This window comes from Crocodylus siamensis, chromosome 5, assembly GCF_052110815.1.
Source record: "Crocodylus siamensis isolate JL-2025a chromosome 5, ASM5211081v1, whole genome shotgun sequence".
In the NCBI taxonomy this organism is placed as follows: Eukaryota; Metazoa; Chordata; order Crocodylia; family Crocodylidae; genus Crocodylus; species Crocodylus siamensis.
Window position 1 is genome coordinate 183,238,875 of NC_143399.1, and position 26,824 is coordinate 183,265,698.

The 26,824-nt window shown below is 45.2% G+C and overlaps 2 protein-coding genes across 4 annotated transcripts in view; one reads left to right on the forward strand and one right to left on the reverse strand.

Moving 5' to 3' along the window:
* The window catches only part of LOC149865009 (uncharacterized), a 45,721-nt gene extending 25,182 nt beyond the window's left edge, over positions 1-20,539 (reverse strand). For 2 of the 3 annotated variants that reach the window (XM_090047390.1, XM_090047387.1), the window contains exons 1-10: positions 20,377-20,539; positions 18,598-18,743; positions 18,265-18,393; positions 15,795-15,859; positions 15,643-15,699; positions 15,445-15,543; positions 10,338-10,405; positions 2,701-2,788; positions 1,248-1,317; positions 566-638 (exon numbers count right to left, since the gene is read on the reverse strand). In XM_090047390.1, coding sequence (XP_089903516.1) covers positions 566-638; positions 1,248-1,317; positions 2,701-2,788; positions 10,338-10,405; positions 15,445-15,543; positions 15,643-15,699; positions 15,795-15,859; positions 18,265-18,393; positions 18,598-18,743; positions 20,377-20,539 — 958 coding nt within the window. The remainder of the gene's footprint in view (positions 1-565; positions 639-1,247; positions 1,318-2,700; positions 2,789-10,337; positions 10,406-15,444; positions 15,544-15,642; positions 15,700-15,794; positions 15,860-18,264; positions 18,394-18,597; positions 18,744-20,376) is intronic. The other variant, XM_090047388.1, reaches the window with a different exon arrangement.
* Positions 20,540-20,563: 24 nt separating this feature from the next.
* PDSS1 (decaprenyl diphosphate synthase subunit 1) overlaps positions 20,564-26,824 on the forward strand; it is a 35,929-nt gene continuing 29,668 nt past the window's right edge. Inside the window, exons 1-3 of the mRNA XM_090047400.1 lie at positions 20,564-20,724; positions 22,866-22,930; positions 26,401-26,524. Of these exons, the coding sequence (XP_089903526.1) occupies positions 20,638-20,724; positions 22,866-22,930; positions 26,401-26,524 (276 nt within the window). The 5' untranslated portion in view covers positions 20,564-20,637. The remainder of the gene's footprint in view (positions 20,725-22,865; positions 22,931-26,400; positions 26,525-26,824) is intronic.

A 26,824-nucleotide genomic window follows, 5' to 3' on the forward strand; every position in this document is an offset into this window, starting at 1 on the left:
ATGTATTTGGTTTAAATAAACTATAAAGTGTGCGAGCGCGCACGCACGCACACACACACACCCATATTTCTCATAGAACAACAAAAATTCATTAGCTGGCTGGACACTAAGAACCAAACACTGATAATGGTTTGATGGCATATTATAATTTTCCTGACTCCCAAATTCTTTCCACACATGGAAGGAAAGAATAACTCTTATCTCTTCTGATAGGCCTTGATCTCCCTATAATCAGCTTGTTTTCTTCTGCTAATTGTGTCTACCACCACTGGCAATTTTTCTCAAGCCCTCCTATAACTGTTTTTTGCTATGCTATGTTTGCCTTGTTCTGGTCAGACCTCATGAAGAATGCTTTGCATTTGAAAGGTTATCTAATTCGATCCCAACTATATAGTTGGTCCAATAAAAGATATTACCCTAAGAAATCCTTGCCTCTCACAATTTCTAGACTACCACTGTTACAGCATCACTCTTACATTATGACACACTGCATACAAAGACTGTTATGAGACCATAATATTTTGCTAATTCCACATTAATAATTAAAATAATTATCGTAGCTTACCATGAGCAAAGCCCACAGACATCCACAATGCAATCAAGTTTGCAGTCTCTGACACCACTCTAGAGAAAAAATCCTGGAATCAAATATATTTGTTTTACTTCAGCCCTTTGTGATAATGGAAGTCCTACAGAGAGTTTAGCTTATATTTCATCTGGGATGTTTTGGATAGAGATGATTCTGCCGTAGGCAGGAGGGTGGACTAGATGACCTCTGGAGGTCCTTTCCAAATCTACTTCTCTATGATTTCCAGGAACATATTTTTATCCCTTTCAGAACTTTTACATGGTGCTCCTAAGGAGCTAGTTCCATGGCAATCTTACGTAAGTGCACTCAGAGATAGATACGCACATACAGCTTATACATTATCTATAAAAAGTGCAATGGTAATGAAAAAATATATTGCATTTATTCTGGGCAAAGCAGGAACTTGCAGTCCATTACTACTATTTGTTTACTTTGCAGAAGGCACAGGGGCAATAAAGAATTTATCTTTATTGTGGTAGGGAGGGAGAACTGTGAAAATAGAACAGAAAAAAATTGGGAAAAAAATGCCTGTTCATACAAACTGCAAGCTCACTTCAATCAATGCACAACTTTTTTAAAAAGTTGTTTTCATGAGCATTAGTACAAGTAATCTATTGTTCCTATGCTCATGAAAAGTGAAAGCCTCTCCAATGCTCACCAGATATCTGTTTGAATCATTCATATTTATTGATGGAAAATGTTCTCGGATGATGAAGTCTAGCAATGATCTGCCAAAAAAAAAGAGCATCAAGTGTTCTTTATGCAAAAGTGACATTTTTAGAACTGTTATACCAAGCAAGTGGTGGAACCACTCCTATTTTCCATATTTATGATCTGATCCGAAGTCCCCTGCAGTCAGAAAAAATAGTCTCCTCCTGATTTCAGTAGGCTTTGGATCAGGCACGTATATATTTTGTTAACAAGAGAAAATCTAACATTTGTTCATAAAACATTATTAGAAGCACTCATGTAGAATTTAAAACCTTTCTGAAGTGCTAAATTCTCAGAAGAGAGAACCATATAGTTTTATGGCCTGGAAAATAACATTTTGTGATTAAATTGTTGGCTTATAAAAAAAATAAGACAAAATTCCATCCCAAAATTTTCCGAAGAGAAAATTTTTATTGCCAAATTCAGAGCTGCTTGCCAGAGTCATTGTGGTTCCTTAAGTATTGTCTCCACGTATCCCAACCATGGGTGCCATTCAGGCCCTCAGTGCATAGGCCTTGAATTTCTGCAAAACCATTCATAATGGCTGTGCATACACCCACCAAAAATATATACAGTTCAACCCAAGTCTTAGGGTATATACAGATATTCCATGTATGCCCAAAGAACAACTTTTCTCCTGGAACAAAAGGAGAGACACACAGATGTTTATGAGATTTCTTTTGGAAAAGAACAGGCTCTTCCACAAGAAGTTAGATTGGATACTCATTTCATCCACTACATCAAAAATCTACTACAAGACTTCAAATAATGGGGAAGGGAGAGTAAATCATTGTTATTCCTTGAATACCATTTTCACAGATCTCCAGTCTGTCAAATAAATGCCCAAAGAATCTTACTTATATAAAAACTGTAGAACTGCTCTCTCAAAGAGAGCATTTCAACTGAGTAAAAATGGACAACATAATTTTAGTGATGAGGAAACTACAGGGAATATTAAAAAGCATACAATTCCAATTGTCAGCCACAAATATAATTCCATTTTAAATCTTACATGCTTCTAGTGAATATATTGCAGGATACAGCTCCATTACTGTATTTATTCATATTATATTAAATAATTTCATATTTAAATTACATTACTTCCCACATACCAAAAAAGTCCTGTTGCATTAGCATTTTGCAAATGTAAGTGCTGAGGTTACAAAAATGTATACAACTGTTCAGCTAATGCAACTAATTACACATTAAGCATATGTGTCTGTTCCTACAGGATCGGGCCATAGAGATAAACACGTAAATCTATTAATCAGTGTTTCCTTAAAAGAAAATAGTAAAATCAGTTGAATCTCACCAAAAAAGTTTGTTTCCTAAGTTATGCATTCATATATATTTGACTTATATTAAAATGAACACAGATACTGTGAAAGTTTTGTTCCAACCTTTGTAAGTCCAGTTCCCCAGAATGAGCTAAAATTTCTAATGAACCTATGCGAAACCATGATTTAGCAACACGCAGGACTACTGCACCTAGAACATAGACACATGTTAAATTTGAATAGATTATTAACAAATTAAGACATAAAAAAAACAACAGCAAATAATTACATATGCATTTTTGTGTGTGGGAACATATAAACAGTACCCACACATACACAAACACAACTTGACACACATTAATTTCTCATATCAACATTTTAACATAAGGGGTGCATCCAGATGAGCAGGAACATGCATTTCCCAGGGGACAAGTAGCAGAGGCACACCTTGTGCTGCTGCTACTTGTCCCCAGGGAATGCCCATGCCAGGGACTCTGGCGTTCAGCAGGTTACCCCAGGTGGGGTACGGGAGGCTGGGGCCAGCAACTGTGCTGCCCCAGCAGCCTTACCTGGGGTCCTGGGGGCCTCTTGGAGCTGCAGCTGCGGCTCTCCTGCAGCAGGAAGCCTGGTTGGCAGCCAGAGTGTGGCTCCGGCCACCCAGGCTCCGGTTTGGGGCAGTGAGCACTGCCACTGTGTACGCCGCCCTGCTTTTTTTTTTGGCATGGGTATTTTTGACCCTGGGATCTCTTTGGGTCAAAAAAATCCCCCGTGCTGCAAAGTAATGATGAAGGGAATCCCTGTATGTGTGGTGTGTGGCGCCACAGATGGGTCTGCCATGGCATGTACTGCATGTCCACACTCATCTGGACGCACCCAAGAAGTTTAATTTGCTTCAAAATGATTGACTATAAACCCATTTCAAAAAGATAAGGAGCTTCTGTAATAAACAGTGAACCTAATTTTCATCAGAGAAAGAAAATGTGATAAACAATGAGGGGAAAGACAGAAAGGTCAAAAGAAATGAACCAGAAGTAGAAGTGGCATCGTTTCAAAAGTGACTAGTAATTTAGTTATCTAATCATTTTGTAATTCTGACCTAGAAGCATACAGATCAGTGGTTCTCAAACTTTTTCAATCAAAGGAACTCCTCATTAAACTCAAGGCACCCTTCAGAAAATGCCAGCTCTTAGTTTTCACTTGTTTTTTTTACTACAAAAAAAAATAGAGCTATTTGTTTGTTGCAAAGAATTCAGAAAGACTACATCAGGTCAGAATTTTTTTAACACTGTGGATTCCTATTTGAAATCTAGCCAATGCATCACAAGCAGGGCTAACGAAGTGATACTTCCTCTCTACTTGGCACTGGTGAGACCCCAGCTGGGCGCTGCACTTCAAGAAAGTTGTGGAGAATCTTGAAAGGGTCCAGAGAAGGGCAACAAGAATGATTAAGGGCCTGGAGGACAAACCTTATAAGGAAAGACTAAGAGATCTTAGACTGTTCAGCCTGGGAAAGAGAAGACTGAGGGGGAACTTGGTGGCCGTCTGTAATTATACAAGGGATGAATATCGGGACCTGGGAGAAAAAACTGCTCACTAGGGTGCCTCAGGGGAGGATAAGGATGGCTATAAACTGTCAGAGGATGGTTTCAGGTTAGATGTAAGAAGAACTTCTTTACGGTAAGGGTGACGAGAATCTGGAATAGACTTCCCAAGGAGGTGGTGCAGTCTCCAATTTGGAAGTCTTCAAGAGGAGACTAGACAGACACCTTGCTGGGATCATATGATCTCAGCAGTATTCCTGCCCAGAGCAGGGGGGTTGGACTCAATGATCTTTCAAGGTCCCTTCCAGCCCTTAATTTCTATGATTCTATGATCTCTGGGTTTATCTTGTAAATCATGTCTGTACATCTAAAAGTGCTAACATTGCGTGGCACCCCACAGCATGCTTAAAAGGATCTCAAGTCACCCCAGGGTGCCATGGCACCCTAGTTGAAAATCACTGGCAGACCAAAGGGTCAAGAAAATCCTTTTCAGCAAAAGCATCAATGGTGTCAAGAAATTAAAGCAAAAGGATGTTGCAGAATTGATATGGAAGGCCCCTGCCAACTAACTTAAGACACCAAAACTAAAAGGGAAAAAAAACCCTATAAAACAGGGGGTAAGAGGGAGAAGGATGCTTTGGGCATGTCTCTGTTCCAGGTTTTTTTTCCAGACATTTTCCAGGGGAAGATACTCCAAAATCTCCTCTTCTCATCATCATCACACTCCCTTCTACTGACACAGCTCTTTCTCCATGGAATCTATTTTTATTCAGAAAAAAAGCCATCAGAAAATTCAACTTCCTCTTTTCACAGGTCTTTTACACATCCCCAAGGAGGAACTTAATAGCAATAAATAAATCAGGTTTCTATGTTAAGTTATCAAAGCAGCTGTGATCCCCTCCTTCCACCCAGCAATCAGCACATTCAACCTCTCCCTTTTGCTAACTCTTCTTCCATCTATCTGTCTCAACAAGGGTTAAAATTTTATGCACCAATAATCAAGTCAAGTTTCTATGACTGGCCATGGGTGCTACCACTGTTGTGCTTTCCCCTACGAAAAAAAGTTCAGGTGATAGGCTAGAAAGTCCAAACATACCTTCTATGGGATCACAATGTCAAAATTCCCCCATCCTGTTTTGTTCCAGCAGTCTTATTTGAAAAACTACAGGTCTTTTGTATGATACATTTAATAAGAAAATCCCTTTAATGTACTGAATATAAAGCTCCAAGAGAATGCCATATATATTTTAATGGATCATAGGAAAGTAGGGCTGGAAGGGAACTCACAAGGGCATATAGTCCAGCTCCCTGCTCAAGGCAGGATCACCCCTGACTAAACCACTCCAGCCAAGCATCTGTCCAAACTGCTCTTGAAAATATCCAAAGATTGCCAGTCCACAATTTTGCTTGGCAGCCTGTACAGTGCTTGACCACCCTCGAAGTCAGACATTTCCTCCAAATCTCCAACATAAATTTACTCTGATGCAGCTTGTAGTCCTGAGCCCTACAACCACAGAGAGAAGTTCATCTCCATTTTCTCTATAATCCTAGCCAGTGCTGTAGCAAGGAGGGGGTGAGTGGGGTGACCGCCGCAGGCACCAAAACAAAGGGGCACCAACAGGTACTGCACTGCACAGCCAGGGTGGGGCATGGCATGGAGCCACAAGTAGTTCAGTTGGGGGGGCATGGGGACAGGGGAAGGGCAGCTCCCACTGCCACGTCCACTCCAAGGCAAGCATGGGGGAGGGGGGGGGACGCAGCGCATGTGCCCCGTGGATCTGTGCACAGGGTGTGGGCAGGCTGCAGCTGTGGGCTTTTCCCTGGGCACCAAACTTCGTTGTTATGGCACTGATCCTAGCCAGACCTAGCCAACAGTTCCCAAAACTGTTTTTGTGCCTGTAATTATTCCATCCCAAGTGCAGGACTTCACACTTCTTGTTGAATCTCACCTGATTGGTTGTGGACCACTTTTTCAGTCAATCTGGTCATTTTGGATCCTCGTCCTGCCCTCTAGAGGGTCTGCAGCTCCCCACAATTTGAGAGTTATCTACAAGTTTGTCAACTGTGCACTCAATCCCATTGTCCACATCTTTAATGAAGATGTTGAACAGTATCAGAGCATGGACACACCTCTGGGGAACCCCACTTGATGCCTTCTCCCAATTACACATTGAACCACTGCATGCTACTTGTCGACCACAAGTAGTCTGCAGTTCCAACTAGTTATGTTCTAACTAGTTATGCTTCCACCTTACAATACTTCCTTAGCTTGGTAATGAGAATGTCATAGGAGAGAGTGTAAGCAGCCTTGCTAAAGTCAAGGTACATCATGTCCACTGCTCTCTCCCCATTCCACAGAGCCTGTCACCTTATCACAGAAGGAAATCAGGTTGGTCAGCAAAGAGTTGCTCTTGGTGAATCCATGCTGGCTGTTCCTAATGACCTTGTTATCCTTTAGGTCGGGGTGGGCAAAAAGCGGCCTGCAGGCTAGACCAAGGTTGCCAAGGCATTTTGTCAGGCACATGGCAGGGCCTTTGGCCCTGCCCAACAGAGGCACAGGGGGCACCATGGGCCACAGTGTGTGAGGCTGGTCCCACTGCCTCAGGTATACAGTGGGGCGGGGGTGGTGTGCCAGCTGGATTCACTTCCCAGTAACCCACACAGCAGCAGCTCCTTCTGGCTGCCACTGCCAGACCCAGCCCTGCTACCTGGGCAACCCCTGCTCACCTGCCCTGCACTCACGCTAGGAGCAGCAGATTGAGTAGGCAGGCAGGGTCTCCATGGAGACCAGCTGGGGCCCCCCGGAGGAAGGGTGCATGGCTAGACAGACAGGATGGGGACACAGGTGGGTGGGAATTAGTGTCCAGGAGCAGGATGGGCAGGTGGGGTCAGGATCAGTGAGGCAGTGACAGCATGGGGTTGGGGTCTGGTGCAGAACCACGATCTGCTCCCAGCATGCCCCTGCCCATGAAACTGGTACCTGTCACAGAGATGTGCAGATGCTGGTTCCAGCCCACCCCTGGCCCCATCCCATTCACCTGGCCAAGTGTGGGGGACACTGAGGGAAGCTTTGGTGAGCTGTTGCAAGCAGAGCAGGTGCTGACCTGGCTCATGACAGCTCACTAAGGGGTGAGCTGGCCCAAATAGTTGCCCACCCCTGCTCTAGATGCTTCACAATAGATTTTTTGAGGACCTGATCCATTATCTTTCCAAGTATCAAGGTCAGGCAGACTGGTCTGTAGTTCCCCAGGCCTGATGGCCACTATACATGCACTTTTTCCAATCATAGTTTCATAGTAGCTAGAGTCAGGAGGGACCTGATCAGATCATCTAGCCTGACCCCCTGCCACAGGCAGGAATGAATGATGGGTTCACAAGACCCCAGACAGGTGATCATCTAACCTCTTTTTGAATTTACCCAAGGTAGGGGTGAGGACCACTTCCCTAGGAAGTTGGTTCCAGATTCTGGCCACCGTAACTGTAAAATATTGCCTTCTGATCTCTAACCTAAACCTGTTCTCCATCAGCTTATTACTATTGTTCCTCATCACCCCAAATGGTCCTGTGGAGAATAGGGCTATTCCTATTTAATGATGATCTCCCTGAATGAGTTTGTAGGCAGCCACCAGGTCCTCCCTCAGCCTCCTCTTGCCGAGGCTGAATAGGTTCAGGTCCCTCAGTCTCTCCTCATAGGGCCTGTCCTGCTGCCCTCTCACCAAGCGGGTGGCCCTCCTCTGAACTCTGTCCAGGCTGCCCACATCCTTTTTAAAGTGCAGCGCCCAGTACTGGACGCAGTACTCTAACTGCGGCCTGACCAACATCACACAGAGGGGGAGTATCACCTCTCTAGACCGGCTTGAGATGCATCTTTGGATGCATGACAAGGTATGGCTGGCCTTGCTGGCTGTGGTCTGGCATTGGCAGCTCATGTTCATCTTGGAGTCAATAATGACTCCAAGATCCCTTTCCGCTTCTGTGCTTTCAAGGGAGGAACTCCCAAGCCTGTATGTATGCTGCGGATTCCTTCTTCCAAGGTGCAGCACCCTGCATTTGCCTACGTTGAACCCCATCCTATTCTCATCTGCCCACTTTTGTAGCCTGTCTAAATCTAGTTGCAGCCTCTCTCTCCCTTCAAGTGTGTCCACCTCGTCCTACACCTTAGTGTCATCTGTAAACTTGGGCAACGTGCTTTCAACCCCCTTGTCCAAGTCACTGATGAAGATGTTAAACAGTGCGGGCCCGAGGACCGAGCTCTGGGAGATCCCACTGCTCACATCTCGCCAGGTTGAGTACGACCCATCCACCACTACTCTCTGGGTGCGCCCCATGAGCCAAGTTTTTACCCATCCAACTGTGCAGGCATCAATGCCACAGTTGCCTAATTTATTGACGAGAATGGGGTGAGAGACAGTGTCAAAGGCCTTCTTAAAGTCTAGAAAGACTACATCCACAGCAACACCATCATCCAAGGATTTAGGTACTTGGTCATAAAAAGCAGTCAGGTTGGTCAGATGGGCCCTGCCTTTGATGAACCCATGCTGATTGCCCCTGACCATGATCTCCCCTGCTGGCCCCCCACAGATGTGGCTCCTTTACGGTTCTCTCCAAGATCTTCCCGAGCACTGAGGTGAGGCTTATAGGCCTATAGTTCCTTGGGTCCTCCTTCCTCCCTTTCTTAAAAATTGGGACCACATTATCTGGTTTCCAGTCCTTCAGCACCTGGCCAGATGACCATGAATGCTCATACAGCCGGGCCAAGGGTTCCATGATGACCCCTGCCAGCTCCCTCAACAATCACCTGGGACCTCACCTAACCTCCACAAGTTCTCAAGAAGGACAGCTAATGGTTCTGAAATATCCTAGGGTACTGAAAGAATTGGCTGAAGTTATCTTCTATCTAGACCTGCTGACTTAAAAAGGAGTAAGAACTTCTTGTTCAAGTAGGTATATCCACAGTAAAGGTGACCCTACAATCACTTCAAAAGATTGAGACCAAAAATGACAGAAACTGCCACACAGGTTACATTGAATTGCTGTTCCTATATAAAAACAACAAAGATACAGCTCTCCAAAGCCCTGAGGGCCAAGATTGTGCCTTCCTTTGCCCATGCATATGGATGATGCCTGACGCATTGTGAGCATGGCTGGAATGCAAAGAAAACGTGGAATAGCTGCAAAAGCACAGAAGGGGTTTTAGAGTTCCTGCTCTTATATCTATTCTTTGCCACTTTGCAGTAGTCTCCAGTCTAAGATACATGCAGGATGACGAATTCTGCTCAACTATTATAAAAAACATTAGGTAAACTAAGCCTTTTGTTTAAAGACCATGGTCCCAGCTTTTGATGCTTTCATATACTACCCGAAGTTGAAAAATAAATATTTTACTGTCCCTCTGTATACAGTATCGGGCCTATTTTTAACTATAATAGGGAAAATCCTCAGCACTACATTAACATCAGTTCACTCACTCCCACAGAGGAAGGAATGGATTGATCAACCAGGTAGGCTGGTTTCCAGTGTTTGTACCAGCCATTCCACCCCTTTCAGAACAGGTTTACTTTGGCTAGTTTCTAAGGTGAAAATCTGCACTGCCTTCTACAAGTCTACACAATACAGGGGTAAGATCATGGATGGCCAATGCAATGAGCACTCTCAGCATTGCTAATATCTATGCAACTGCACCAATTTAAATGCAAAGGTGGCAGATTTCCCCAGTACTGCTAGGTTGGGCTTTTGCAATCACATTATAAAAAAGAAGAGACTCGCAGGTCAGATGAACTACAACAGTGGGGGCCAAACTTCTGGCAAATCAGCTACAGACCCTTTTCGACTGCTACGTTGATTCCCTTTCCTTGCCTGACTTGCTGCTCTGCTTCTTTCTCTATGCTTCCTGCTTAATCTGCAGGATCAAAGGGGCTGCCTGTGCCACCTGTAGCACCCATGCTGCAGGTTGGCCACACCTGCACTATAACAGCAGTCTTATCCACAGCCACAATTTTAATTAAATTAAATTAATTAATTTATCTTAATTTTGATAAATTAAGAAACATTTGAGCACTTATTTTCTCAGAGGAGGTGTAACATTTAAATGAGGACTCTTTATGCACTCAACATGTCTGTCATAAAAAATATGGGAGACTGCAAGTATACAATGCATAAAAATCAATGAAGAATGGAGCCACAATGTTGCACTATATTATTTTAAGAACCACTGACTACCTCTTTCTTTCTTAACATTTCCATTGTAAAACTGGTCTCTCCACACTTCATCATCACTTACAACCAAGCTGTAAGAAAGAAGAAATGAAACATTAAACTGTGAAAAAAAATTTATATCCCAACCAGTCAGACTTTATAATCCTACTTCATTTAAAAAAAAAGAAAGAAAAGATAAATAATTGTTGGACAACAAATGATGCATACAGGCAGTGAAGAGGGGGTACATGTTATTAGCAAAAAGCGTTCATCATACTTGCATGTTCTCCATCCCCACAAGCCATCCTTTTATCTGCACTATCTTGTCATAATCACAAGCTGTGCATTCTCATGGGCAAGGATTGTTTAGGGGGGGTTTTTAGTTCTTGATGTAGAGCACTCACAACAGCAAGGGCCCTGATCATCCATTGGTGCTATTTTAATATAAATATTAGGCTCAAACTTGCAGTATATTAACGAAAAATTAAAAACTAAAATATAAAAAGGAATTGTGATGAAGGTTCCTATATTTATATGAACCAGTGGTATTGTACTAGAACTCTTCCAGGCACACTTGGGATCCTCTTTAGTAATCAGGAGCATAGCAGACAGTACAGTTCAAAGAAAGAATGTACCAGCAGTGACTAGCAAGGTGAAAAAACTGGGTTTGCTTTGTAGCTAATTTTTGCCAGGCAGATATTTAACCCAGCCAGAGGTACAATATTTTCTCCCTTTTCCTGGGAGGAGGGCTGGGAAATCATAGAGTCTGGCAGATGGTCCCTTAACCCTGCAACTAGGCACAGAGAGGCTTATCTGGTTTGGGTACTGTTCTTTAATTTTTCCTTGCCAATGGACTGAAATAATGACTCATTCAGGATCCACAAATAACCAGATTTGGGTCTGTTAAAAACCCAGATATATTTCACTATCAAAAAAAAGGGAGAAATTCTGTTTTCTACTAGAACGCAGATGTGTAGTGTCTAGTTACACACAGACCTTGAACTGTTAGCTGATGGCTTCAGATATAATCTGAACGGTTGCTACTAACCATAAAGAGGAATCATCCAGATTGCTGAATAGGTAGAAGGGCAAAAAAATAAAAAGCTGAAGTTTGAGGTTTCCCTAAATAATTAAACTGCCTTTTCTTTCAAGATACAACTAGAAATGTTACAAATGTCTTTGCAGGAATATAAAAAGGAAACTAGAACCAATGGATCATTGCAGGAAAGAGAGGGATATAAATCAAATAATAAATATATTAATATAGAAATACATGAAATATTCAAATCCCATCTCACTGATACAGAGACGACTAAGTCCAAAAAAGTGGTCAGTATTTCCATATAGCTCAACTTTCCATCCAGTTCATAAGATTGGAAACCATCCAAAGTAGTTATAGATTCAACTATTTGTTTAAACTTTATTAAATAAACATTAACACACCTACCCTGCAACCCCCGACTGCCACAGACAAAAATCCACACTCGTCAACCAGTCTACAAGACCTAACCTTTCTTATAACCAAATAAATAGATTTAGCAATGTACCCTATAGGTCAATTATTTCAGACCAGTATTATTTTCAAAGTTTCAAGTCCAAGGGTGGGGGGGGCTCCAATATACCCAACCCCACCCTCCAGCACAGGCTGGGCAAACCCCAGATAGAACTCCCTCCCCTTTCTCCCCCTCCCATTCTGAAGACAGCACCAGAAATGTGGGGGAGCAGGAGGAGTGGGGCTAAGGGAGAGTGGCTGCAGGCATGCAGCTGCTCCAAACTGGAGCTCGATCCCTCAACCCCCCGGACCCGTCAGTGAATGACTCATGGGTCTGGGGGAATGATGTAATTCATGGCTCTTCCTGTGAAGCACCATGGGTTACAGTGGGGAGCTGCATGTCTGTCAGCATCCAAAATCAACTGGCTCAGCAAGCAAATACAAGTGTCTACATCTCCTGTTTTCAGACTGGTGCACTGACAGTCGGTGGGATGAATCTGGCTTAGGGGGCTAGATTTCACCTTCCTAATGCTCCTGCTTTGGAATGCCCAACTCTTATGAATATAAGGAAAGTAAATTTTAATTTAGATATTTATTAGAAACAAACCAACCACAGAAGAAACATTCTGTGCAATGTGCCCAATGAAAACTCCAATCTATAATTTCAACAGTGCCAAAAGAAGCTATTTCCCACATGTGGTACCACTGTAGTCGTAGACTGGAGCTTTCCTGTTGAGAACAGAGTATATGAAGTTAATGGAGTAAAAGTCTCTGCAGGGCATTCTTGGATAATTACATGGCCCTTTCACACTTCTGCTAAGACTCAACAAGAACTCTGTAAACAAACTAGAACTGGTGAGACACGACTGCTCCCCATTGGGACAAATACAGATATCTGCTGGATTTCTTCAAATGAAAATTTGACAGAATAATTCTGAAAGGCTTCAAGCTCATGCAGACCTTTATGAGAGACTTCATTCTACCAACACCACTGAAAGTCCTAAACAGTTTGCCAACTACAATGGGATAAGGCATACTATGTATTTGGCAGAACTGGTACACAGTTAAATGAGTAATGTTTGAGACTGTTTTCTGAACTCAGCAATTTGTCAAGACAACAGCAAGGAAGGACATAACCTTGCCAGAGGCTTTCATGCTGATTTCTAGACAGACGTGGATTTTCAGCAAATGTCGACACTTTGGGACCTTTTGTTGAAGTAAGTGAACAGACCTTCTAAAACATCATTTGCAAACACTGCACTCCAGCAGAGCAAATGTGTTAAAATCAATGCTAGAGAGATTTGCAGACACTCTCCAAACATAGAAACCCCATGAAATTGCCCTGTGACAGCTGAGTACAAAGTATTTGCCACAGAATATTTACTTTCTTAGAGTGAAATGGCTGAACCCCAGCCATTCAACTCACTTGGAATACAAAATAACAGTCCTAGACTCCCCCTACCACCTCCCCCCCAGCTTGTATTCAAGCAGAGTGGGTTTAATATAAAAATTTTTATGTGATCTGTTTGGGCTTTTTTTCCTGGGAGAGCACTAATAATAAACACCTGCTATTCTCTTAGATTTTATTCTGGGAATTATTTCCAACAAATTTAAAGGAAAAAATGGAAGAACTGAAAAACCAGTTGTGATCTCAAAAAGACACCACTCATTTAAAATTTTATTTCTGGTTAAAAATAATTTTCTTATCAATCTTTAAACTAATATATAAGATTACTGTAAATGAAATATAAGGATTCATTACTAATTAAAAATATGAAAAAAATGAAAAAAATAGCTTTTTTTTCCATGCACTTGCTTTGCATTTCTAACAATACCTGGGTAGATAGTCATTTTTTTCCTTTTTTCTGAATAGACTTACACAAGTGCTTAGCTAAGTTCTGAATAGACTTACACAACTTTTATGCATAAATATATCATTGACTATTCAAATGTGTCAAGTTAAGCATGAGCATATGTAGTGGGGCACTGGGGTGTGCCTGCTCCTTTAAGGGGGCAAGCTGCCTGAGAGGGCACGTGCAGGTGGTCAAGTGGGCTAATGAGAAACTCACCTGACCGGAAGAGGACTCAGGCGGCAGCTATATAAACCCAGAGCCTGAACCGGTCAAGCAATCCCTCCCCAGCAGCGAGGAGCCCCTGACAGCAGACCAGCAGCCAGGCTCCTGAAGAGACTTAGATTTATTTAACCAATTCTGGAGGCCTGGGAACAGAGGACAGTTTACAGGCACATAGCCTTTTTTTTATGTTAAACCCCTAAAGGACTTGAGGTGTCTGCCAGAGGAGCGGCTGCGAGTGGGACCAGGGTTCTGAAAGCCTGAAGGAACGGCTGTGCAGGGCCGGGGGTCTGAGGGCCCAAGGGGGCCAGGGCTAGCAAGCTAGACTCTCATGGGCAGCTATAAGGTAAAGAGCTCTGTGCAGGAGGGCTCCTGAATGCACTGATATTTTACCTGTGGAACCCCAGTGAAGCTTGGGGAGCTCACAAGGCTAGCCCAGGGCTGGAAGGTATACTGGCATTGGAGGGGAGGAAAGGTTTGCCTTCTTAAAAGGACCTATAGTTTATGCTGCAGTTACACTGACACCCAGGAGGGGTGCGACCAGACAGGAGCCAGGAGCAGAGCAGACAGGGGCCGGGGCCCAAAATGGCCAAATGACACCTAGTACCTCAAGCCAGGTCTGATATAGTGGGCCCAGGCTAGAAGGCCTAGCTGAAAGGAAAAGGGCGGTGGTTGAGGAGACTAAAGACCAACAAGAGATCAACATTAGGATAACACCTGTGAGGCTTGGGGAGTGCTGCAGGGGAGGACTGGAGCCTTGTAATTAGCCCCCAAGGCTTTAGGTGCCCCGTGGAGCACAGTCAGCAAGAGTGGCCTCAAGAGTGAGGGGCCTGAGACCAAGGAATAATGTAGTGAGACTGGCAGTGTGCCAAGCAAACCCAGTGAGGGTCCAATTAGACTGGGGCTCATACCAAGGCCTGTGGGAAGCCTTGTTCTTAATATTATCAATAATATCAATAATATCATCAAGGTGTGGTGGGCAAGAAGGGGCAGACTGGGCACAGTCGCGGAGTCACCAGGAGATGTAATGGCTGCCCCTGGGACTCTAACGCTGCTACAGCATATAAGACCTAATCAGATAGCAAATTCATCCTGCCCTTGGTGTCAAATTTTTATATAACAACAGTGAAGAGAAAAACACTTTTTTTAAAAAAGAGAAAGGAAACTGTGGTTATAAGCCCATAAAAATTGGAAAAAGGAATTAGTATCAGAAATGGTTCTTCAGCTAATTTTAACCTATTTTTTAAAACTGACTACACTGTATGTTAAAGTAACTCTTTTTAAGACACCACTATTAACCTCACCTCATTTACCCATCACCAACTGTATATCACAAAAAAATTAATCAATTAGTAACAAGACCTAGAAATTATTAGGAAGTTTTGCCAATCTAACAAATGAAGGAGGTGTATTTTTGCCCCTGGCTGTAGTGTGCATCCACAGAAAAATCATTAAGCCTGCTGCCAAGCCTCAATGATGCATTGTTCAGTGCAACAAAACTCAGCCCCAAAACTCAGCGTCATGGTACCTTTAAACATGAATGCTGTGAAAGAGAAAAGAGGAATACCTAGCAGCTCTGCTTGTTGGAATGCCAAGGTAGTGCATGGCTTCACTGCACAAAAATTCTAGCACAGAGGAACGAAGTACAGCTCTTCCATCACCATCCCTACAAAGAACAAAAAGATAGGCAACATTTGTCTTGTTTCTAAAATTTAAAGAGAAAAAAAATCAAACTTCTGTATGTATGGATTTAAGTATACTGTACCTAGAGTATGGTGTCTTTCCTGAGCCTTTTAGCTGTAGTTCCCACCTCTCACCATACCTATGAAAACAGTACTAGTGTTTTTAATGATACCACTACGATAGTTTCTAAGTGATATTTAGCTGAAACGTGGCTTGTGGATAATTCTGATATACCTGTTTGTATACACTCCAATCATGTGGGCTCTTCCATCACCAAGCTGACCTGCCCAGCTACCAAACTAAAAAAAATGAAAATTATGTGATTTTCCCCTTGTAATCATTTACAATTGTTATGAGTCAGGGAATTGTTTACATTTAACAAACCCCTTAACAATGGGTGCGTCTACACGTGCCCTGACAGCACTGTTGCTACTGCGCCATCATTTAGTACTTCCTTTTGGAAGTGCCAGTGGCATGGTTCTGTTTAGCCACTACGTCACTGTAGCAATGTATTATAGCAAGAAAGCATGTTGCTACAGTGATGTAGCTGCGGCATCACAGTTTGTGTCTGCCAACGCTACACCAATGTAGCATCTCATGTAGACACGCCCAATATAATGTTGTTCAGGTAGCAAATGCTTATTCTCAGTTTAGGATTTATAAATGTGAATAATCTTACTGAAGCTAATGTGTTTACTCAGTTATAAACCCTAGTGCAGGCAAGACGCATTTGCAGGATCAAACTATACCATAACATTTCCAAAAGGAAGAAAAATGAAGAGGGAAATGAAAAAACACAGCAAAAGAAACTGAGCAATACTAGTAATAAAAATTCTCTCTCTTTGGCTTCTGTCTATTTAAATACAGATATGGCTCCTAATCCCACAGTATTCAAGTCTGACATCCAATGTCATTTTCTCACTGGAGATTACAGACCATGTTATACTATTCTTATTCCAGGAGCAGTCCCATTGATTTCAATGGGGTTTTGGACACCTTTCAAGCCTCTGAATGGATTATACTCACCATGGGCCACAACTTGGAGGTAGCCTCTGAGTGCACAACTCCCAAACCCTATTCTCAGTGGACAGTGGATAACACAAGGGTAAAAAAAGACAGCTGCAGCAAGTAGGATAAGCAAACAAGAAGCTACAAACAAATATTAAAATTTCTGCCTGTAACAGGGAACCCTAACCCTGTTAGTAAGAGACAGAGTGGTCCCTTTAAGTCCAGAAGCTTCCAGTCATGGCCGGCTGGTCAAGTAGGGATTAACGCTCAAGCCCTGCAGCTGGTCAGGTGACAGGAAGAGGAAGGCCAGGACCCTACATATGGCAAGTGCAGAAGGCCAGAGGGGCAGCAGGGAGGTGGACTCCCAATGACTATGGTGCTGGTGCAGCAAGACTGTGCCATGTCCTGAGCCATCCTCATAGTCATCTAAAGTAAGCAGGCTTGTTGCCTCTCTTGTTTAACGTTACCACTGGTGACTTGGGTGAGGCTATTTGGGGAAGGAGGCGGCCTCATTGGGGGCCTGCTGCAGTGTGGGGACCCCAGCACCAGAGAGGGCACAGTATTCAGGGATGAGCTGACCCCAGCGCCAGAGAGGGCACAGTATTTGGGGGTGACTAGACCCCAGTGCCAGAGAGGGCACAGTATGCAGAGGTGAGTAGACCCCAGTGCCACAGGGGGGCAGAAGCCCAAGTGAGGTTTTGGGGTTTTTTTGAGCTAGAGCCTGGGAGTCAAACCCTGATTAGCAGGGGTGGGGTTTTGACTGATAGGCCTAGCTAGAGGAAAAGGGGTAGGCCCACAGTGGCCTAGACCCCAACATAAAGAGAAATTTACAAATACCATCTGTGAGGCTTGGGCTGTGGTGTAGGGGAGGAACGGAGCCACAGATAGCGCCCCCTGGCATCAAGGGATACAATGGGCAGCTTCCCGCTTAATTAACAGTAATTAATTAACAAGAAAGCATGGCAGGCAAGAAGGCAGGTGGTTGGCCCATAACAGGTGGGTGGGGCCACCAGTAGATGAACCCCAAGGAGGCCCCCGTTACACTTTATCTGTATACTTTTCCTTATATGAGATTCAGTCAAAAAGTAATGCTGCCTATTCTTTTTTTCCTTACTGAAACAATATGCAACCTGCATGGAAAATTTGTACATCACCACTGAACACACAGCTGTTTTTCAGCATAATCTCCTTCTCCTTCCATGACCTCTTTCCACCTTCAAACAAGAGCATGTATTCTGATATTGTAAGGACATTACTCTTGGCGCAAAGCCTGCATCACTCTGTCATCCCAAAAATGCTGCCCTTGCAGTTCATCTTTCATCTGCTGGATTGTACAGAGGATGGAGTAACACAGTCAAACAATGGGACTGCCTCTGTAATGCGCAAGCTGGTGTGTGGGTCAGCCTTATTATACAGAAACGCCACCTCAGACATGTCTCTTCAGGGTTCTTTGCATGTGATATTTCAGTTTCTTCAGGGTCTTGACACAGACCTTTGTACGTCCCTTAGGCAAGAAGTCTACGGCTTGCTCAGAAGATAAAAATTAAGAGACATTATATTCTGACTTGCCCTCATACAAAGTACAACATTAAGTTACAATCCACCTCTTAACTGGCACTGACTTCTTTATAGATTTTCAAGGGATAATTCTGGTAGTAAAGGCCAAATTATGTAGGAGAAATACTATTACTGATACCTGGTGGCCTCCATATCTATGAGCCAGAGGAACAAATCCAAATACTACTTTCCCACCACTGACAAGCTGGAGAAAATCATCTGTTTCAGTGACAGACACATCAAGGTCCAAAATCTCTTCAAGAACTACCTGAGAAAAATAAATTATTTGAAAATTACCAAAACTGCTAGAAGCAAGTTTTTTTTCTTTTTCCAAATAATGGTGTGTTGCTGAGTAAGACACCACTAAAATTAAGGTGGAATTTATGTGAGACATTTTGCATGCTCAATTTTTCTAATAATTTGTAAGAAATACATATTCATACAACAAAAGCACTATATTCTAAAACCTAACCTTTGAAACGGCCACAAGAAGTACTCTGGATTTGAATGGAGTAGGGTAGGCAACTGAAAAAATGCAGTCTCTCACTTGACGAACATAGTTTTCCTGAACAGGATCAACTGGCAGAGTTGCTGGGGCGGGGGAAAAAAGCAGTAAATCTTTAAAAAAAGAAATAAAATAATTGTAGGTGCATTACTATGGACAGAGTACTTCCTCTGAAGTTAAAAAAAATCAATATTTTCAAATGAGTGAACAAGATCAAATAGCATCCAAAACCAAAACATATCCTTATTTTAGACACTGGGAACTGAATCCACAGCTGCATTCAGTGTACTTGCAGGCGGGGGGGAGAAATAAAGGGTATTACTTCTGATCCAACTCTTCCCACCCCCGCCAAAATAAATCTGGAATCCAGCTAGGCCCACACAACTCAGGGCTGCCTCAAATTACAGTCGATTGCATTAAAAGGCCATTTCAACAGCCAGGAACTGCCAGAGTACAGTAGTGTGAGAACCATGCCCAAAGGCACAGTCCAAGCCCCAATGCCCCGGTGCACAAGGGCAGACAGCAGTCAGTCCATACGCCAAGCGAGTCCACACACCAGCTTCAGGGTTGCTCTGCACAGTGCAAAGCAGTTAACAGAGGCAAGAGCCTCTGGCTCTTCCTGCACCATAACTTGTCTCCTCCAGCCTCATCTATTCTTCTTTGCTTAGGGCTATTTCACATCCTCATTAGGGACAAAGAGGCCAGCAATAACATATTTTAAGACCCAGAATTGGCTGGGGATATATTAACATTTTCAAGAGATTTTCACTAGCAGCCATTTAGATATCCCTTACTAAATGTACCTCTGGTAAATTTGCCAGACGCATTTTTGCGAGAACAAAAAAAAATGTACAGCGGTTATTCATAAATTACTCCTAGCTCTTGAAGTTGGTTGCTAGAATCATTATTCAGTTCCCACTCTTGTGGGCGACTGCCAAAAAAAAATACCCTGCTGAGTTTGGGGGGGTTGTATTCCTATAGGCAATTTTAGTTTTTGAGAAGCCTCTCTCTGCCATGTGTTGCATGATGATGACATACCACTGTCTAGGTGTGAGAGCAAAAGTGTAGGGGATTAAAAATCAATCACCCGATTGCACAATCCAGGATGGCTTTGTCCCTGTACTGGGCAAATTGCTAAAGCAAACCCGAGACTGCAGGTGAGAGAGGAATGATGGAAAAAAATCTTGGTCGTGCCCTGTTCACACTCTTTCAGCTTCCGCTCTCCCACACAGGCCTCTTTGATGTGCCCTGGGAAAGTGGGCCAAAGGCTGCTAAGTAAAGTGAGATCTGGGGAGCCCCGAAGTGCACATCAAGCGATTACTGGGGACAACCAGAGAAGAAAGTGGGGATGGGGGTGAAGGTCAGAGGTTTAAAAGGAGTGCACCAAGAGGGTAAAGCAGCAGAGCAGTGCCCAGGGGCCCTTGAGCAAGTCGCCGCTGCCCAGTGAAGCTCTGGCCGGAGACTTGAGGGGACGAGGGACAGGAAGACGGCTCCGCAGTCCCCGGCCCCCCGGTACCAGCGTCCTTCTTGGGGAGGTAGGTGGCCCGCTCGGTTAGTGCCAGGAGGTGGGTGGGACCGGGGCCGTGGCCAGCCCAACCCGCAGGTCCTGGAGGAGGCGGTGAGGGAGCCGCAGGCCGAGGCAGCGCAAGCGCGCGTCTCCCGCTGTTCCAAGGGGCGGGTGTTGGGGGTCAGGGGCAGGGGGAGCTGCCCGAGCCGGCCCGCAGCGGGTGCCGGGGGCGCCGGTACCTGGGCGGCTGCCCCAGGAGAGCGGCGGCCCACTGCAGCTCCCTGGCCCCCACCCCCCGGCGCTGGCGCAGTGCCCCGGGCCCGGCGCGGGGGGCAGGCAGGCCCGTGCCGCGCTCAGCAGCGCCCAGCAGGGGAGCAGCCCGGGGAGGCCGTGGCGGCTCATGACGGCGGAGGCCCCGCCCGGGGGAGGCCGCGGGCCGGGTTTCCGCGTCCGGGGCGGGAGGCGGCGCCGGCGCAGGGCCGGGCCGGGCCGGGGACACTATGGCCTTGTGGCGCGGGTGGCGGCGCGGCGGGGCCGTCTCCCTGCGGGGCCTGCTGGAGGCCGCGGGGCAGCGCCGCGGGGCGCAGGTGGGTGCTGGCCGGCGGCGGTAAGAGGCGCGGGAATGAGCGGGCTGGGGCGGGCTCCTGCGCGGTCCCGCACGTGGCTCGGTCGCCGCCGCCGCCCCGGAAAGTGACCCAGGCTCCCCGCGGGCTCGGGCCCCGCGTCTCCCGGGGGTGGGGGCCGGACCAGCTCCTTCGTGAAGTGACTTTCAGGCCCCTGCTCGGCCTCGCGCACGTGTCGCGGTGGAGGGAGGGCGGCGCCGCCGTGCGACGTGCTGGCGCGGGACCCGCGGGGCTGCCAGGTGTCGCGAGCCGAGAACAGCTGGAAAGCGAGCGCTTGGAAACGGGCAGCAACTCCCGCTCGTTTTGTAGCTGTCTCTGATTTGTGGGTGTAGCAGGGCCCTACGGGATTCATCCCATGCTGAGGCCTTGGTCGTGTGAAAACGGGAAGCGGGAAATGAATTTAGGTCCAGGAATTTAGGGCGGCTTAAGTCCTAGTCGGGATGGGAGAGCTCTGCTCGCTTGGGGGCAGGGGAGGTTCTCCTTTCTGACCCTCGGTGCTTGTTTGGGAATTAAATAACTGCCTTTTTTCCGGGTCAAAATAGGTTTGTTGAGTTCTTTTTTAGCTTCTGTTGTATTTCATGACGCCCTCTCAAGGTTGAAGTGCTAACCAGGATTGCGCTGAGAAATACTGTGCTGTGTTGACTCGCGTGTTTTAGCCAAATGTGAGAAGAGAAAAGGCTGCCAGTGTCTCGGTTGTCTTGTACGAGTCACTAAATAGCAGTGGAGCGTGCTGTGCTTGGGAAAAGCTCATTTGTAATTCTCACACCCTGTTCCTGAGATGTAGTCTGGGGCACAGAGACAGACCAAAGGAAACCCAACTCTTTTCTCCTGATATTTGGTAGGCTTTACAAGGAAACAGGATCCTGTTATCATTGAAATGATGGCTGTATCTCATACACAACTTTAACTACTGCCACCATAATCTGCACAAGCCCTGGAGTTGTCTTTCCCCTGCCCCTTAAGTTGGGATCCCTGGATAGGCAAAGCACTGGTCGACCACCCCAGGCAGTTGTACTGGGGTGAATGCTCAGCACTTGTCTGGGTCTGACCTCTTGTTTGCTTTCATTTCTTTAGGTCATTTGGGATAGGTGCAGACCTGTCTTTTTTTTTTTTTTTCCTTTTTTCTTTTTGTCCATCTAAAAGTCAGGAGGGAAAGAGCCTGAAGCCAGTGAAGTATTCTTCCTTATTCCTTTTGTACAAGGAAACACCTTGGCTGGAGACTCCTCTCTTTCCCCATGTGCTGGGGGACAACTGAGGGGTAAAAGTGACTTGGGAATCTCCTGTGTTCTTTCTAGGTGATTGCTAGGCCTGTTTGTGATTACTTTCCTCCATGCATCATGCGTGGAGCTGGCTCACTCAGTAAGTGTGTGCCGATTGCAGCACCGGGTCCTTCTGGTTAAATAACCCTGTAGATTAGGTTCTGCATTTAGGTTCAGACCTTTACTGTTGCTGGTTCCTGTTGCTGCAGCTGGGAACAGAGCAAGACTGGCGGTGTTCACGTTTGAACATAGTTTGGTGGGAACAATATAATGTGTGAACTGAGTAAGCTTCTTCTCATCCCTCAGTTTTCACAAATGAGGAAACATTTTTGTGGTTTAGGAGGTTGCATTCTTGGCAACTGATAGGAAATAATGGGTGTGAATGGTGAGTGCTGCAGGAGGCACGCTGAACAAAACCATTCAATGGGAAAGCGGTTCCTGGAAGGAGGCATGTCCTTTGGCTCTGAAAGCAGAGGCCAGATTTACCTGACGGATAAAGAGCTCTCAAAAGAGGCTGTGCCTTCCCTGAGAGCACAATCTAGGTTTTGAACGTACAACTTACAGAGGCTGATAGTTTAGAAGATAACTCCACATTTGGTCGCAACTCCTGTATTCATAAATGCTGATCCAGTCAGTACTTAAGTGACAATATATCTTGTACAAGAGCATATTTTATAAGGAACTGATGCAATGCTACCTTTTACTACTGAGTTTTATAACTCTCTTGTCTATTAGAGGAGGAGCTGGAGCACTATTAACAAATAAGCATTTGTTTATGATCAAATGTTTCTCACGATTTAAAGGTATTGATTTAAAAGAAAGTGAACTTTACTTTTCTTTATGCAGATGCACTGTTTACAAGAGAGAAGTTCATTTCTATCATTTCCAAAACTACGTAGTATATTTTGGAGGTAAGTTGAAAATCCAGACTTCTGTAACTGCTTAAGTAGATTAAGAAACAATTATTGGGTGGATTGCGTAATTGAAGTTGTGGCTTTTGAATTTGAACTGTCAAATGAGATGGTTCCACATAATATCTAATAGACCAGTTTAACATAAATCGTTTAATACTTTATGTTGCCATGGCAAGGAATTAGTCCTAGATGCTCTTGCTATGGAAATAAGCGTACAGAAATGCCCAGAGGTTCACTTCTAAATAATGGGGACACAATAAGGTGGTATAGCCCTCCCAGCAAGCAGTGCCTAGTAGAGAAAAGTAGTTGTGCCTCATGAACAGGATCCTGGTTTTCTCTGTTTAAAAATCCAGAATCTTCTGACTTAAACAAAAAAAATCCCAAATTCTATGATTAAAAACCCCAAAATTCACATCGTTCTATGATTGAAATGAAACATCACTGTACATATATCTCTATGTAGATATCTATATATATCAGTTGAACACAACGTTTTATTGATATATTTGCAATTTTAAAGCAGTTTGGAAGCCTGCCAGTGCTTTGATCATTATAACGGAATAAATTCTAAATAACTATGTTTTGGCATTTGATTTTGTTTCTTTTTATCATGGAAAATCAGAGCTCCTCCTGTGCCCTTTTCTCATCAAGACATGGGTCCAGCTGCAGCTGTGTCCTGTCCTGTCCCCCCTCGCTGCCTTGTGGCACTGAGCAATCATGCCGGTGCCCTGCCACTGCCCATGCTGTTGCCCTTCACTCCCAAACCACAACCCCCCCAGCCCTACTGGTGCCCCTCACTCCCAATCCATAGTCTCCTGGCCTTGCTGGTGCCCTTACTCCAGACCCACATTCCCCTGAACTTGCAGGTGCCCTTCACACCCAACTCACAGCCTCCTCCAACTCTGCTAGTGCCCTTTATTCCTGACCCACTGCTCCTTGCTCCCACACCCTAGCTCCCCAATGTCTGAGGAAGAGGGTGGGTGTATGGGGAAGAAGGGTGTGAGGAGGGGGGGCACGTGCTGTACCAGATTTCTGCACCCATAGCGGGATTGCAGCCTGGCTTCCGGGCAGAAGCTGCCTCCTTGGCCCAGTGGGTAGGATCCGGCATGGGAGGGAGTGCTGTGCTGCCATGGCTGCCAAGGTAAGGTGCAGAAGTGCAGAGCTGTGCCCCCACTGCTCCTGGGCAGGAGGAGTGCCTCACCAAGGTGGTGCAGCACTCCTTCTCATGCTGGATCTGACGTGCTGAGCTGCAGAGGCAGCTCCTGCCCAGAGCTGGTCTGGCCAGACTGCAGTGCCACACCCCACTATGGGCTCAGAAATCGGAGTGGGGGGAGGCACGTGCCCCCCTGCCATAGACTTTCATAGTTTCATAGTTGGTAGGGTCGGAAGGGACCTGAGCAGATCACCAAATGCAACCCCCTGCCATGGGCAGGAAAGGATGCTGGGGTCAAATGACCCCAGCTGGGTAATTATCTAGCCTCCTTTTGAAGACCCCCAGGGTAGAAGCGAGCACCACTTCCCTTGGAAGTTGGTTCCAGATCCTAGCCGCCCTGACAGTGAAGTAGCGCCTCTTGATATCTAGCCTGAATCTATTCTCAGTCAACTTATGGCCGTTATTCCTTGTTACTCCCGGTAGTGCTCAGGGGAACAGGGACTAGCCCAATGCCTGCTGGTCCCCTCTGACTAGTTTGTAAACGGCCACTAGATCCCCCCTCAGCCTTCTCTTGTGGAGGCTGAACAGGTTCAGATCCCTTAGCCTCTCCTCGTAGGGCCTGCCCTGCTGCCCCCAATCATGCGAGTGGCCCTCTGGACCCTCTCCATGTTGTCCACATCCCTCCTGAAGTGCGGTGCCCAGAACTGGACGCAGTACTCCAACTGCGGCCTGACCAGTGCCGCACAGAGGGGGAGGATCACCTCCTTGTACCTGCTTGAGATGCATCTGTGGATGCATGACAAGGTGCGGTTGGCCTTCCTAACTGCATCTCCATGCTGTGGGCCCATATTCATCTTGGCATCAATGACAACTCCAAGATCCTTTTCTGCCTCTGCACTGACAAGAAGGGAGTTCCTCAGCCTGTAAGTCTGCTGCTGGTTCTTCCTCCCCAGGTGCATTACTTTGCACTTGTCAGTGTTGAAACCCATCCTGTTCTCATCTGCCTGCCCCTGTAACCTGTCCAATTGCAGCCTATTCCTCCTTTCTAGCATGCCCACTTCCCCTCACATCTTAGTGTTCTCTACGAATTTGAACAGGGTGCTTTTTACCCCCTCATCCAAGCTGCTAATGAAGAAGCTGAACAGTGCAGGCCCGAGGACCGAGCCCTGCGGAACCCCACTGCCCAGGTCGAAAATGACCTGTCCACTGCCACTCTCTGGGTGTGGCCGTCCAGCCAGTTAGTGACCCATTTGACTGCATAGGTGTCGACACCACAGTCCCCTAGGTTTTTTTTATGAGAATGGGGTGAGAGACCATGTTGAAGGCCTTCCTAAAGTCCAGGAAGACTATGTCCGCTGCTTCCCTTGCGTCTAAGGTTTTTGTGACCTGGTCATAGAAGGCCATCAGGTTGGTCTGACAGGACCTGCCTCTAATGAACCCGTGTTGGTTGCCCCTAAGCATAATCTCCCCTGCTGGCCCTTCGTGGACACGTGCCAGGATAATTGTCTCAAAAAGCTTACCCAGGATTGAGGTAAGACTGACATGGAGGGAGCTGTTCTCCCCAATGCTGTCTGGTGGCCAAGTGCATGTTTCCACATACATGCACATGGTGCCTCCTGAGTCCCACTTCCCACAGCCCCTTGCAGGCTGAAACTGCCGGCCTACAAGGGGAAACCTGTGGTTTCCCATGTTTTTCTCCTGTAAAGTGGAAAATCCGCATCTTTCCACTGCACACAGAAAACCCAGATCCCTGCTCATGAATCCTGGTACAACCAGAAAGGGCCCAGACACACTGCATTATTTAGTTTATTTCTTTGCATTATGCCTCTCTTTTGAGAAATAAATTTGATCCACGTGTTCAGCCACAATGACTGAATGCATAAAACAGCATGTATTTAAATAACAGAAAATATCTTTTCGGAGGCAGGGAGAGATAGTACAGGAATTCTGTTGTCATTAAGTTGCAAGAGGTTTTGATTGCACCTGAAAATACTTTATCAGAGAAAAAAATGATTTTATATTTCCAAAAGGTCCTCTCTAGTTTACTTACTACATTTTCTCAAATATTGCATTTTACCTAGCATCCCATAATGTGAGTCATATTAAATATGTACTGGCACATAACCATGCTAAACTCTACAAAATTGGCTGGAAGTGAAAGAAAGCAACAGGCTGCTTTGTGTTTCAGTTTTTAGTTGTTTGTTTAAAGATTTTGAGGGTGGGAAGGAAACAACTTTGATTATTTCTGTTTTGTAAAGAGAAAAAAAAAAGGTCACATAAGCACTTTTATTCTTTTGAATAATACTGTTACCAGGCTTCATCATACAACAGCATCACGAGCATGCAGCTGTAGCAAAACGGTTAGCGATGAAAAATATCAGGACCCTTTTAAACTTGGTAGGAAAGACCTGGAGAATCTCTATGAGGATATTAAAAAGGTGAGACATCTTGATGAATGCTCTAGAACAGTCAGGTGTTTCTGACTTACAAGGTTTTTATTTAATATCTCCTAAAAGCTTACAAAATTGAAGTAAGATTTATTTTGATATCATCCTTATTTGATTATCATCTGATTCCCTCTTAACTGTAAAATAAAGTTGAGGAGTACATCATTACAAGCTTGATGATATTACAAGCTGAGCAGGGGCTGGAGCCACCATGTGCTCCGTACCCTCCCTGGGCCACAGCTTGAGCTGTGACTGAGGGTATATGGCAAGGACAGTAGGTAGCACACAGGG